Raw genomic sequence first — 14811 nt, 5'->3', positions numbered from 1 at the left:
AGAAAAGAAACCAAAGAAAAGTAGGGACCAGGCAGTGGCGGCCCGTCCATTAGAAGCACCCGGGCTTCACCCCCTCTCTCCAGTCCACCCCCTATATGCATAATGGATAGATTCATACATAGCATGAATCTTTCCATGGACGCCCCCTATCCATGGGTCCGGCCGCTTTCGAGGCACCGGGCGCAACAATTACAGAGGGGGGGATTTTATTTTAAGCACCTGATTAGAGTCATAGGCTTCAATAGGCTTCAAAATAGGGTGGGCTCGGGTCACAGAGCATGCGACTGCAGCCCACCCAGGTGTGTTACAACAGCAAATTAATATTCACTGTTGAAACACCGATCCTCAGTGTGGCCAATCAGAAGGTGTTTTACGATTGGTGATGGAGAGCAGGAGAACGGGAAGCAGCCAGTGATGGAGAGCAGGAGAACGGGAAGCCGCCGGTGATGGAGAGCAGGAAGCCATTGGTGATGGAGAACGGGAAGCCGCCGGTGATGGAGAGCAGGAAGCCATTGGTGATGGAGAACGGGAAGCCGCCGGTTATGGAGAGCAGGAAAACGGGAAGCCGCCGGTGATGGAGAGCAGGAAGCCATTGGTGAAGGAGAACGGGAAGCCGCTGGTGATGGAGAGCAGGAGAACGGGAAGCTGCCGGTGATGGAGAGCAGGAGAACGGAAAGCTGCCGGTGATGGAGAGCAGGAGAAGGGGAAGCCGCCGGTGATGGGGAGCAGGAGAACGGGAAGCCGCCGGTTATGGAGAGCAGGAAAAAACGGGAAGCCGCCGGTTATGGAGAGCAGGAAAACGGGAAGCCGCCGGTTATGGAGAGCAGGAAAACGGGAAGCCGCCGGTTATGGAGAGCAGGAAAACGGGAAGCCGCCGGTTGATGGAGAGCAGGAAAACGGGAAGCCGCCGGTGATGGAGAGCAGGAAAACGGGAAGCCGCCGGTTATGGAGAGCAGGAAAACGGGAAGCCGCCGGTTATGGAGAGCAGGAAAACGGGAAGCCGCCGGTGATGGAGAGCAGGAAAATGGGAAGCCGCCGGTGATAGACAGCAGAAAAACAGGAAGCCGCTGGTGATGGACATTAGAAAAACGGGAAGCCGCCGGTGATGGACAGCAGAAAAACGGGAAGCCGCCGGTGATGGACAGCAGAAAAACGGGAAGCCGCCAGTGATTGGCCGAAAAGAGATTTCCGATTGGCTGCCGAGGAGAAGAAAGGAAATGGAAGCCGCTGCCGTGGAGAGCAGAATGGGAGGCCGCCGGCGATGGAGAGCAGGAGAACGGGAAGCAGCCCGTGTTGGAGAGCAGGAGAAGGGGAAGCAGCCGGTGATGGAGAGCAGGAGAAGGGGAAGCAGCCGGTGATGGAGAGCAGGAGAACGGGAAGCAGCCGGTGATGGAGAGCAGGAGAACGGGAAGCAGCCGGTGATGGAGAGCAGGAGAACGGGAAGCAGCCGGTGATGGAGAGCAGGAGAACGGGAAGCAGCCGGTGATGGAGAGAAGGAGAACGGGAAGCAGCCGGTGATGGAGAGCAGGAGAACTGGAAGCAGCCGTGATGGAGAGCAGGAGAAGGGGAAGCCGCCGGTAATGGAGAGCAGAAAAACGGGAAGCCGCCGGTGATGGACAGCAGAAAAACGGGAAGCCGCCCACGCCGGTGATGGACAGCAGAAAAACGGGAAGCCGCCGGTGATGAACAGCAGAACGAGAGGTCGCTAAGCAAGGGGAAGCCGCCAGTGATGGTGCAAGTGCCGACCGAAGGGGGTAGGGGGTGGCATACTGTTTGCTGCCCCCCCCCCCAAATTCTTTCCACCAGCCGCCACTGGAACCAAGGTCAATGGCATGGATTGAAGGGGGGGGTGTGAAGGGAGGTGGAAAGGGACATCTAGGCCACCTGACAAAGATCTTTAGAACTCTATACCGACAGGAAAGAATAACTAGTTCTAAGAATTGAGGATTTTCTTGCGGGTGTATAGAAGAATGCTGGTAAATTTTTCATTATTAAAAAATACATCAAGTAAATTGCATTTCCCAGGCTATGTTTTTTTCCGACTACCAATAAGACGCAAGTCACTGATCTGAATTGAGTTTTGTTGTTTGAGGGTTTAGGGTGAAGAAATGCGAACCATGGGTCTCTTGGAAAAGAGCCCTCAAGGCAACATGGCACACCCCATAGATCTTCAAGTAAGTCTTCTGGAGTATGAAAGGACCTGGGCAGAAAATGGCGGAGCATCTTTCTAGAACAGGGATCTCCAAACGATGGCCCTTCAGCTGTTGCGGAACTACATGTCCCATAAGGCATTGTAAATCTCATTGACATGACGGGAATTGTTCCCGACAGTGGCGGTGCGTCCATAGTGGGCATAGGAGCGCCGCCCCCTCTCTCCTGTACCCGTCACTGCATTGCATGAATCTATCTATTGCCGCCGATGCCGCCCACTATTCAGGTGTCCGGCCCTCTGCTGAGCGCCGGCCATCTGAATTACAGCGGTGGGTGTGTTTTGGAAGAGTCCGATTAGAGCTAGAGGCTCCATTAGGCTTCCTGATTAGAGCTAGAGGCTCCATTAGGCTTCCTGATTAGAGCTAGAGGCTCCATTAGGCTTTCTGATTTCTGGTCACCTAATTGGCTGAAGCAACAGGCGTTATGCTTGGACACCTATCAGGCGTCCAATCATAGCAGAGAAGACATCAAGGACTCGGAGGGAGCATGGAGGAGGAAGGTGCTGACCCGAGAAAGGTAAGTGCCGGGTTGGGGTGGCAAACTGGCTGCATCTAAGGGGGGGCCAAACTGGCTGCATCTGAAGGGGGGGCCAAACTGGCTGCATCTGAAGGGGGGCCAAACTGGCTGCATCTGAAGGGGGGCCAAACTGGCTGCATCTGAAGGGGGGCCAAACTGGCTGCATCTGAAGGGGGGCCAAACTGGCTGCATCTGAAGGGGGGCCAAACTGGCTGCATCTGAAGGGGGGCCAAACTGGCTGCATCTGAAGGGGGGCCAAACTGGCTGCATCTGAAGGGGGGCCAAACTGGCTGCATCTGAAGGGGGGCCAAACTGGCTGCATCTGAAGGGGGCAAACTGGCTGCATCTGAAGGGGGCAAACTGGCTGCATCTGAAGGGGGCAAACTGGCTGCATCTAAAGGGGGCAAACTGGCTGCATCTAAAGGGGGCAAACTGGCTGCATCTGATGGCTAAACTGGCATCTTAAGGGGGCAAAGTGGCATCTTAAGGGGGCAAAGTGGTGGCGTTTGATGGACACAGTGGCTGCAATTGATGTTTATTTTTGTTTGCACCCCCCCCCCCCCAAAAAATTTTTAAGCACCAGCCGCCACTGGTTCCTGAACAACTGGAGGGCCATAGTTTGGAGACCCCTGGTCTAGAAGGTGCAGTGAAAATGGACCTTATGCCGGACCTGGGCGGCTGCCTCTGGGAGTGACCAACAGAATACCCAGCCTATGACAAGCTCTAGAGTGGGGATTGAGGAGGACCCAGTCCAAAAGTTCATATCACTCAATGTTTATTGGTTAAGAGTATGAAGAAGAGCCACCCCTGGGTGTAGCATTTCTGGTCTTAGATCCCTCAAAAAAAGGGAACATTTCAATGTAAAAATTAAAACTAAAAAGTCAAGATTCAAAGCGGCAGAACAAAAAAAAAAAAAAAAGACAAAAATGTAAATTCTTCCTAATTTTGGAGAACGGCTTATTAAGAGTAGGGGAGGGGGAGGAGAAATATATGCAGCCAATAAGTCAAAACTGCTTTAGCGGGAACATCGTTAGCGAGTCTTTTATCACGTATTTTGTAAGGTTAGGGAATCGTTTAAAATGCTAATTAAATCCAACAGCCTGTGAAAAAAATCGTCTCTTGATAAAATGCGAAATACAAAAAAAAAAAAAAAAAATCTTAAAAGTTGATAATGGTGCAGAAGTAACTCCCGACTCACTTAGCAGGAAAATGGATGGAGTGGCGGCGGCTGCGGCGGCAGGTGACTTTGTCTGGCTGACCTGCCTTGGTCCGCTGCCTCTCTCTATCTGGTGATTCATTCTCTAGAACTCCAACAGTATTTGTTCTGACATTTTAATTAAAACATGGCTACTACCTGGCCGCGATGATGAAAAGGCTCCGAGTGTCGGGGGGGAAGAGAGGACCTTATTGATTAGATGGTTGCTGTGAAGGATTTTGAAGGGCCTTTTTGCGGAAGGAGATCAACAGCGGGCCCCATCCGCAGGCGAGTGACGGGGCCTCTTTGTAAAAGGTCAGGGGTCGTATTCAATGAAAAGCTTCTTCGCCTTTAGAATTCTGATCTGAGCGAAATCTAATATTCTAATAGGAGAACACACTCACTAACCACTTATGGGACCTCAGGGTGGGTCTTCTCTCCGGCACGTGGCCACCGGTCATTCCTGGGTTTCTTAGGGGAACCTTAAGAACAAGTCACCGGCACTCCATAACGGGAAAGTTCCTTTAAGGACTGCGCAGGCGCAAACTTGCCGACGGAAATCTCCGAACCTCGCTCCGGCATCCAGGCTCATTCTTTAACATTCCCGTGGATTGGAGGATGTTAAAAAAAGAGCCAGGAGGCCGAGCGAGCGGAGCGATCCGTACGAGCGAAGCGCCCTGGATGCCGGCCGAGGTTCAGAGATTTCCGTCGGCAAGTTTGCGCCTGCGCAGTCCTTAAAGGAACTTTCTCGTTAGCCGGAAACCATATCGGCAGATCAGATTGAGCCTGCGCAGGAACTTTCTCGTTAGCCGGAACCATATCGGCAGATCACCGGTGTTCACTGTACTTCCCATCTTTTGCCATCAGTGACTCCAGCAGTGGCGGTTCGTCCATAGAGGGCGCTGGAGCGCCGCCCCCTCTGGCTCTCACCGCCACTGAGTCTAATAACATAGATTCATGCATTGCACGAATCTATGTTATTATCGCCGCTGCCGCTGTTCTATTCAGATGGTCGGCGCTCATGTCCGGCCATCTGAATAACGGCAGCTGGTTGGCTGTACGGAAGTGCCTATCAGAGCCAACGGGTCCCGGAAGATTATCCTCGGAACGCACTAGGGATGCGCTACTTGTATAAGACTGACAGGCGTCTCAGCCAATCAGGTTGGCCTATTCTGGCTACCGGTAACCTGATTGGCTGAGACGCCTGTCAGTCATCGAGGGCGGTAGAAAACATCGAGGGACGTGGATGGCTAACTCCAGTAAAGGTAAGTGTCGGGCGGGGGGGGCACTTTACAGGGCACAGCGGCGACATCAATGGGCACAGTGGGGACAATTAAAGGGCACAGTGGTGACAACTGATGGCACAGTGGCTGCGTTAGATGGCATGGCACAGTGGCTGCGTTTAATGGCATGGCACAGTGGCTGCGTTTAATGGCATGGCACAGTGGCGCGAATTGATGGCACAGTGGCTGCGTTTGATGGCATGGCACAGTAGTGACAATTGATGGCACAGTGGCAGCGTTTGATGGCATGGCACAGTGGTGACAATTGATGGCACAGTGGCTGCGTTTGATGGCATGGCACAGTGGCTGCGTTTGATGGGCACAGTGAGGCTGCAATTTCTTTTTCCGTTTGCGCCCCCCCAAAAATGTTGAGCACCAGCCGCCACTGGACTCCAGTACACCCCAAAAGCATTTGTGCATGTTGTGTTACCTCTGCCCCCCCCCCCCATGTCTTCAATGCACCCCACAGCATTAGAGCATCCTGTATCACCTGTGCCCCCCATGACTTCACAGGATTTGAGCTACCTGCGCCACCAGTGCCCCCCCGTAGCTACAGTGCCAGCCCAACAGCACCTTAGCAACCTATGTCACCTGTGCCACCCACGACTTCACAGCATTTAAGCAACCTATGACACCAGTGCCCACCCCCCCTTACCGCGTAGCCACAGTGCCAGCCCACAGCATCTGAGCATCCTATGTCACCTGTGCCACCCATGAAACCTGTGGGTCCCACAGAAACTGAGAATCCTGTGCCTCCAATGATTTCAGTCCCCCCCTCCCCTCAGAGAATTTGTATGGGGCCCGAACCAGCAGAGGGGCCCAGGCAGCAGGGTGAATAAGATGTGGGCAGGGTGGTGGGAGGCGTTTACTGGAATCAGTCCCCCTTTATGATTCTCTCTTCAGCAGATGAAAGCTGGTTTCCCCTTTCCCATCTTTCGCCATCAGTGACTCCAGTACACCCCAAAAGCATTTGTGTTACCTCTGCCCCCCCCCCCCCCATGTCTTGACTGCACCCCACAGCATTAGAGCATCCTGTATCACCTGTGCACTACATGTCTTCAGTGCGCCTCATAGCATCCAAGATTCCTATGCCCACCCATGACTCCATTGCACCCCACAGCATCCAAGCTTCCTGTGTCACCTGTGCCCCCCATGACTTCACAGGATTTGAGCTACCTACGCCACCAGTGCCCCCTGTAGCGGCGGGCATCCCAGGAGCAGCATCGGGCATCCCAGGAGCATGAATCTATCCATTGCATATAGGCGGGGCAGCGCCCGGGCGCCCCTAATGGATGGGCCGCCACTGTCTGGGACCCAATCTTGTGACCAGACCGGAGCAACTTCAGAATACGCAAGTAAAGGTATCTTTTACAGGGTAGATAGAATTGATGTAAACTTAGTTATGTTTTGACTTGCCTTCCACATTAAATGCAAACCTAACCAATACGCCCCAACACCACCGCAATGCTGCGTCTTACCTTCTTCCCCATCTAGTACAAATAACTTCCGTATCACCGGCTCCAGGTCTTCTCTGGCTGTGGCCTTCATCGAGGAACATGAGAGGTGGACCAGATCTGCAATTACAGGATCAGATTCAAGTCAGAGAAAAAAAAAAATGGAAGAAAATGATCAATAAAATAATTCAAAGAGTGGTGATGGTGTACAAAGGGCAAAAGAGGAGCAGCCAATCAGAATCCAGCTCAGTGGAGTGAGATTCATCAAACAGGTTGGCGTCTCTGTCGTCATTTCCTACAACCGCAATTGTTTTTTTTTTTTTTAAATCTTCATCAGTTTAGGCCGATATGTATTCTTCTACATATTTTTGGTAAAAAAAAAAAAAAAATCGAAATAAGCGTATATTGATTGGTTTGTGCAAAAGTTATAGCGCCTACAAAATAGGGGATAGGGAATATATTTATGGCGTTTTTATATTTTTTTACTAGTAATGGCAGCGATCTGCCTTTTGGGACTGTGACATTGCAGCGGACAGATCGGCGGGAGTGACGTCATCACGGCTCCGGCCAATCACAGCGCCGGAGCCTCGATACCCAGAAGTAACTCTGCGTAGCCTCTCTCTTCCAGCCTTTCTGCTGTTTTTGGTTCCTGGGTTCTCTTTTTCCAGGATCTCTACTATGCTCGTCGGGACCCTTCAGGGTAAGACAGCACTATATTAAGATACCTCTCAACTCAACTTAACATGTCGCCGGCCGGTGCTGTGCTGGGCACCGCAGCGGGGGCTTCGGTCCCAGGTGAGTATTACATAATGCGCTAGTATGCTATGCACACTAGCTCATTATGCCTTTGTCTTGCAGGTGTTATTTTTTTTTAAAGTGGGTCCCAATACTTTTGGCAATATAGTGTATGTCAGGGATTTGCAATTAGCGGACCTACAGCTGTTGCAGAACTACAAGTCCCATGAGGCAAAGCAAGACTCTGACAGCCACAAGGGCGACACCCAGAGGCAGAGGCATGATGGGACTTGTAGTTTTGCAACAGCTGGAGGTCCACTAATTGCATATTCCTGGTGTAGATCAACCTTTCCAGCATTCCCACCTGACCCTCCTTTCCCCCAATGAAGCCATCACTAAACAGCGGGTGGTGGTCGGTGTTGGGAGCTTGCCGAAAGCAATGGCATCACCCGACCAATCAAGTAGTAGCTGGCTGCTTTGGAGGAGGTCACATGGTCCTCCATACACAGAATCCCAGATAGAAGAAGAAGCTGTGGGTTGGTGAGTGAATAACTTGTATAGTGCTACAAATGCGAACTGAATCGCCTCAAGGCGCTTGGTATCCATTATCGTCCTTATCCTTCAGAAGAGGTGGGTCTTGAGTTTTTTTCTGAAGGCCCGATGATTTTCTTCCATTCGGATGTTAGTTGGTAGCGCGCTCCATAGCCGGAGTCTTCTTTCTCCTTTAGACTTGTAGCGGGACTTGGGGATTTGAAGTAGGTTTTGGTTGGTTGGGTTGGGTTGGCTCAATTGGGTGGTTGGTTGGTTGGGTGGGTTGTTTGGTATGTGGGTGGAGTTAGTTGGTTGGCTGGGTGGGTAGGCAGGGGTTTGAGCCACATGAAGGTATAATTTGGTTGAGGGATGGGTAAGATGATAGGATCTTAATATAATCAAAAAGAAGTCAACGATGGCAGCCTCCAAACCAAATTCCTCTCAGGACAGGTCGCCTTTAACCACCACCCATATTCTTTAGTGTCTGTCCACATTTAGACAACAGAAGATGCAGAACTGGTGAGTGAGTGAATAACTTGTATAGTGCTACAAAAGCAAACTGAATCGCCTCAAGGCGCTCGGTATTCATTATCGTCCTTATCCTTCAGAAGAGGTGGGTCTTGAGTTTTTTTTCTGAAGGCCCGATGATTTTCTTCCATTCGGCTGTTAGTTGGTAGCGCGCTCCATAGCCGTGGGACTTTGGACTGCGAATCTTCTTTCTCCTTTAGACTTGTAGCGGGACTTGAAGTAGGTTTTGGTTGGTTGGTTGGGTTGGGTTGGCTCAATTGGGTGGTTGGTTAGGTGGGTGGGGTTGGTTGGTATTTGGTTGGGTGGGTTGGCTGGGTGGGTAGGCAGGGGTTTGAGCCACGTGGAAGTATAATTTGGTTGAGGGATGGGTAAGATGATAGGATCTTAATATAATCAAAAAGGGGTCAACGATGGCAGCCTCCAAACCAAATTCCTCTCAGGACAGGTCGCCTTTAACCACCACCCATATTCTTTAGTTTTTGTCCACACTTAGCCAACAGAAGCTGCAGAACTGGTTAGTGAGTGAATAACTTGTATAGCGCTACAAATGCGAACTGAATCGCCTCAAGGTGCTTGGTATCCATTATCGTCCTTATCCTTCAGAAGAGGTGGGTCTTGAGTTTTTTTCTGAAGGCCCGATGATTTTCTTCCATTCGGATGTTAGTTGGTAGCGCGCTCCATAGCCGGGGTCCTTGGACGGCGAATCTTCGTTCTCCTTTAGACTTGTAGCGGGACTTGGGGATTTGAAGTAGGTTTTGGTTGGGTTGGCTCAATTGGGTGGGTCGTTTGGTTGGGTTGGGTGGGGTTGGCGCCACGTGGAGGTATAATTTGGTTAAGGGATAGGTAAGGTGATGGGGGATTTGAAGTAGGTTTTGGTTGGGTTGGCTCAATTGGGTGGTTGGTTGGTTGGGTGGGTGGTTGGTTGGGTGGGTGGGGTTGGTTGGTATTTTGGTGGGTTGGGTTGGTTGGTATTTGGGTGGGTGAGGTTGGTTGGCTGGGTGGGTTGGCTGGGTAGGCAGGGGTTTGAGCCACGTGGAGGTATAATTTGGTTAAGGGATAGGTAAGGTGATTGGGGATTTGAAGTAGGTTTTGGTTGGCTCAATTGGGTGGTTGGTGGGTTGTTTGGTTGGGTGGGGTTGGTTGGTATTTTGGTGGGTGGGGTTGGGCAGGTTGGTATTTGGGTGGGTGGGGTTGGTTGGCTGGGTGGGTAGGCAGGGGTTTGAGCCACGTGGAGGTATAATTTGGTTGAGGGATGGGTAAGGTCATGGGTCTTCAAACTATGGCCCTCCAGTTGTTCAGGAACTACATTTCCCAGCATGCCTAGTCATGTCTGTGAATGTCAGAGTTTTACAATGCCTCATGGGATGTGTAGTTCTACAACAGCTGGAGGACCGTAGATTGAGGATCCCTGGGTAAGGTGATAGGATCTTCATATAATCAAAAAGGGGTCAACAATGGCAGCCTCCAAACCAAATTCCTCCCAGGACAGGTCGCCTTTAACCACCACCCATATTCTTTGGTTTATGTTCACACTTAGCCAACAGAAGCTGCAGAACTACAAGTCCCAGCATGCTGATTAGACTCCTGGAGCCACGCAACCTTTTTCCACTTCTATAAAGACGCCGATAATATCAGAAGAGATGGGACGCATCAAAAAAAAAAAAACAAGGAACAAAAGCCGTAAACAATTTTAATCTTATCGGGTGCCACTTTCCCCGTATAATCTTTAGTATGTTTCCTCATTAGGAGACGTAAAAAGCAACAATGAGGAAAAAGAGGAAATACAAAGCGGCAGCCCGCCCCAACACAAATAATTAATAGAAGAGACGAGTCAACAAATATAAACATCGTCTCACTTCTACAAAGGGACCGCCGGAAACGGCCAATGGCAATCAAAGGACGTGGCGTGTCTCTAAAGACGTCGCTGTACAACTTCCATAAACTTTTAATGAACTGGATTTTTTCCTTTATCACGGCAGATCAAAGCCCTAACAAGGTACAATCTCCTTTTCATGTTTAATAATAATTAGTCTCTTCTGGTTTGGTGCCGTAATACGAGCGCTCTTAAAAAACACACTGAGCCCTGTGTATTCCGAACGCTGACAATTATCCCGTCCAGTGACACACGGCGAGGGGCAGAGAGCCGCGTCCTACCAGATGAGACGCTTTATTGGAGTCCAAAAAAATGGGGAAATATATACTTGTTTTTGTGGAAAAATAAAATAAAAAAAATCTGCCTCTACCCCCCCCGATGTAGAAAATGGACGATCGAATTTCCAATTTTATATTCGCTGCGGCCTGCATGCGGCACAATCTTTATTTTCCAAATTATAATTTAATATTTTACTATATTTTCTCTTGTTAAAAAAAATTAACATTTTACTATATTTAATTTAATGTTTATTTTATATTTCAATCTGTTTTTTGAAGTTATTGCATTTTCAAGCAGTACAAAAAAGTAAGATTTTACCAGATCAAAAGGCAGCCAACAATAGCAAAAACTTATGTCTTACATAAAGTGATTGTAAAACAACCTATTCAGTTTAAAAAAAAAAAAAAAAATGAAAGGGAAGACAGTTGTGTATAGATACATATTAAAAAAAAACCATTATAAATCCTTTTTTTTCCCTTTAAAATTGATCACATTCCCAGCTCCCAACTGTCCCGGATTGGAGTCTAAAAATGGGGAAATATATATTTTTTGTGAAAATCCATCTCGGATTCAAAAGGGGGCCGTCTCGGATTCAAAAGGGGGCCGTCTCGGATTCAAAAGGGGGCCGTCTCGGATTCAAAAGGGGGCCGTCTCGGATTCAAAAGGGGGCCGTAAAGGGGGCCGTCTCGGATTCAAAAGGGGGCCGTCTCGGATTCAAAAGGGGGCCGTCTCGGATTCAAAAGGGGGCCGTCTCGGATTCAAAAGGGGGCCGTCTCGGATTCAAAAGGGGGCCGTCTCGGATTCAAAAGGGGGCCGTCTCGGATTCAAAAGGGGGCCGTCTCGGATTCAAAAGGGGGCCGTCTCGGATTCAAAAGGGGGCCGTCTCGGATTCAAAAGGGGGCCGTCTCGGATTCAGAGGGGGCCGTCTCGGATTCAGAGGGGGCCGTCTCGGATTCAGAGGGGGCCGTCTCGGATTCAGAGGGGGCCGTCCCGGATTCAGAGGGGGCCGTCCCGGATTCAGAGGGGGCCGTCCCGGATTCAGAGGGGGCCGTCCCGGATTCAGAGGGGGCCGTCCCGGATTCAGAGGGGGCCGTCTCGGATTCAAAAGGGGGCCGTCTCGGATTCAAAAGGGGGCCGTCTCGGATTCAGAGGGGGCCGTCCCGGATTCAGAGGGGGCCGTCCCGGATTCAGAGGGGGCCGTCCCGGATTCAGAGGGGGCCGTCTTGGATTCAGAGGGACTGTCCCAGATTAGGAACAAAGTCCCTCTTTCCTCCTCACTTGCCTCTCGTTTTGGTCTGATCTATATATAAAATGCACTTTTTATCTTTCAAAAAGTATTTTCCAATGCTAAACCTTTCCTCAATTTATACATTTTTTGGAAATTTTAAAAGTCAGTTCTATTTAAGTTTATTTTACTAATCATAGATTTTTTTGCCAATTGTATATAATTTTTCTAATTAGATTTTATTTTGCTAATTATATATTTGTTTTCCTATTTATACTTTTATTTAAAATTATATTGTACTGATCTTATTTATTATAGTTCATTTTTCTAATCATATTCATTTTCATATTTAAACTATATTTATTTATATTTTATTATACATTTCATTTTCCCAATTATAATTTTTTTAATTATATTTTATTTTTATTTTTTTAATGCAAGTTTTATCATTGCCAATTATATGTTTTTCTAGTTATACTTTTTTATTATATTGTTATTTATTTCTATTTAATGTTTTTTTTTTTGCCAATTTTCATTAGTCATCACAGTGTACCTCTTCTAATCCCGGGACAGCTCAGGAAGGACTCAATAAGCCGCGCACCCCGGAACCCTATACCTCGCGCACCTCGGAACCCTGCACCACGTACAACGCGCACCCAAGAACTCTGCACCACGTACATTGCACACCCTGGAAACTCTGCACCACGTACCTCGCGCACCCCGGAACTGTGCACCACGTATGTTGTGCACCCTAGAAACTCTGATCCATGTACGGCGCCACGCACCCCTGAACTGCACTACGTACGGCACAGGCTCCCTGCCATGGGCTTTGCCGTCATGCTAATCTAGTGGCTTCAGTGCTTTCAAGCACTAGCCTCACTTTGTTTTTCCCGATCTCACGGCTCGTTTCGGGGGGTCAGTGTCCCAGAAAGTAATGAAGACAGAAACAGCCAGGCAATCAACATTTTCAGGTCAGCAAATGGAAAGAACGATTCCAGCACAGGCTCCCAGCCATGGGCTTTGCTGTCATGCCAGTGGCTTCAGTGCTTTCAAGCACTAGCCTCACTTTGTGTTTCCCGATCTCTCGGCTCGTTTCGGGGGTCAGTGTCACAGAAAGTAATGAAGACAGAGACAGCCAGGCAATCAACATTTTCAGGTCAGCAAATGAAAAGAACGATTCCAGCACAGGCTCCCTGCCATGGGCTTTGCCGACATGCTAACTCAGTGGCTTCAGTGCTTTCAAGCACTAGCCTCACTTTGTTTTTTCCGGATCTCTCAGGTCGTTTCGAGGCCAGTGTCCCAGAAAGTTATGAAGCCAGAGACAGCCAGGCAATCAACATTTTCAGGTCAACAATTCCAGCACAGGCTCCCTTTTAACATTTACGGACATCTGGAAATGAAAATGTCTCGTTGCCATTTCTCAGCCCGGCTGCAGCTCATTCACACGATCGTCTTTTAATCAAAGCCCCGAAGTGGATTGAGGAGCGCGTCGTTAGAAGTGAAACATTAAGCCAGACTAATTGATTTAAAATAGGTTTTATAGATTTTTTTTTTTTTGCTCCAGTCGGTTATAAGAAATCATCACGGCCGCCGCCGTTTAATTTCAATATAGGCTTTCCGTTATATCGCTGACAGAGCCAAAGGAAAGCTCATCACTCTCCATCCTGATTAGGTGTGATTTACTTAGGTGGAGCCGTCTTAGTTACACGGCATTTGTCTTCAGGTCGTTTCTCCGGTGGAGGAGAAAGAACGATGAGCGGCCCCGTCGCCGCCGCCGTCACTCCATCATCCAGAATTATTTTTTTTTTTTTTAGGGCAACTGAAAGAGTTCCGTTCCAGTCAGCTGGCAATGGCGATTATGCGACTGTCATCTTCCCCGCAGGTGATCAAAAGCAAGATGTATTTGTATATTTATCTTAAGCAATTGTTTGAAGGGGAGATCGCTCACGCTCATCTCATTTGCTGCTAATGAAGTCAAAATACAAGCGAGGGGGGATTTATGGGCTGGGGATCGCGCCGGGGGAATGAACGCAGGATATTGTCTTGGATGGATTCTTTGTGAAAACATGGGCGGGGAGAGCGAAGGTGGAAAGGAGACTTCTACTGAAGCCATGACCAGGAAAGCGAGGATTGCAATGCTACGGAGGCCAAAATTTAAGCCTAGGGTGTCCATGTGCATGCCTCACTGTGCCCATGCCTCACTGTGCCCATGTGCATGCCTCACTGTGTCCATGCCTCAATGTGCCCATGCCTCACTGTGCCCATGCCTCACTGTGTCCATTTGCATGCCTCACTGTGCCCATGCCTAGACTGACGTTTAACATGGGAGTCTATGGAAGGGGTGCCCGGCTTTGAAAAAAATCGGTGGTCCCCTAGACAACAAATTTTGCCCACTTGTAGAGGATGGATTCTTTGTGAAAACATGGGCGGGGGCGGGGAGAGCGAAGGTGAAAAGGAGACTTCTACTGAAGCCATGACCAGGAAAGCGAGGATTGCAATGCTACGGAGGCCAAAATTTAAGCCTAGGGTGTCCACCTGCATGCCTCACTGTGCCCATGTGCATGCCTCAATGTGCCCATGCCTCACTGTGCCCATGTGCATGCCTCACTGTGCCCATGCCTAGACTGACGTTTAACATGGGAGTCTATGGAAGGGGTGCCCGGCTTTGAAAAAAATCAGTGCTCTCCGGCCGTAGGTCCCCTAGACAACAAACTTTGCCCACTTGTAGAGGATGGATTCTTTGTGAAAACATGAGCGGGGGCGGGGAGAGCGAAGGTGGAAAGGAGACTTCTACTGAAGCCATGACCAGGAAAGCGAGGATTGCAATGCTACGGAGGCCAAAATTTAAGCCTAGGGTGTCCATCTGCATGCCTCACTGTGCCCATGCCTCACTGTGTCCATGTGCATGCCTCACTGTGTCCATGTGCATGCCTCACTGTGCCCATGCCTAGACTGACGTTTAACATGGGAGTCTATGGAAT

General features: G+C 49.4%; 1 protein-coding gene across 2 annotated transcripts in view; it reads right to left on the bottom strand.

Moving 5' to 3' along the window:
* Positions 1–14811, bottom strand: part of CHM (CHM Rab escort protein) — a 126505-nt gene that overhangs the window by 5850 nt on the left and 105844 nt on the right. For both annotated transcript variants that reach the window (XM_040325042.1, XM_040325043.1), the window contains exon 13: positions 6684–6779. In XM_040325042.1, the coding sequence (XP_040180976.1) occupies positions 6684–6779 (96 nt within the window). The remainder of the gene's footprint in view (positions 1–6683; positions 6780–14811) is intronic.

Source organism: Rana temporaria, chromosome 9 (genome assembly GCF_905171775.1).
Source record: "Rana temporaria chromosome 9, aRanTem1.1, whole genome shotgun sequence".
NCBI classification, from domain to species: Eukaryota; Metazoa; Chordata; class Amphibia; order Anura; family Ranidae; genus Rana; species Rana temporaria.
The sequence above is the reverse complement of the archived record's forward strand: the minus strand, read 5'-3'. Positions and strand labels throughout refer to the sequence as shown.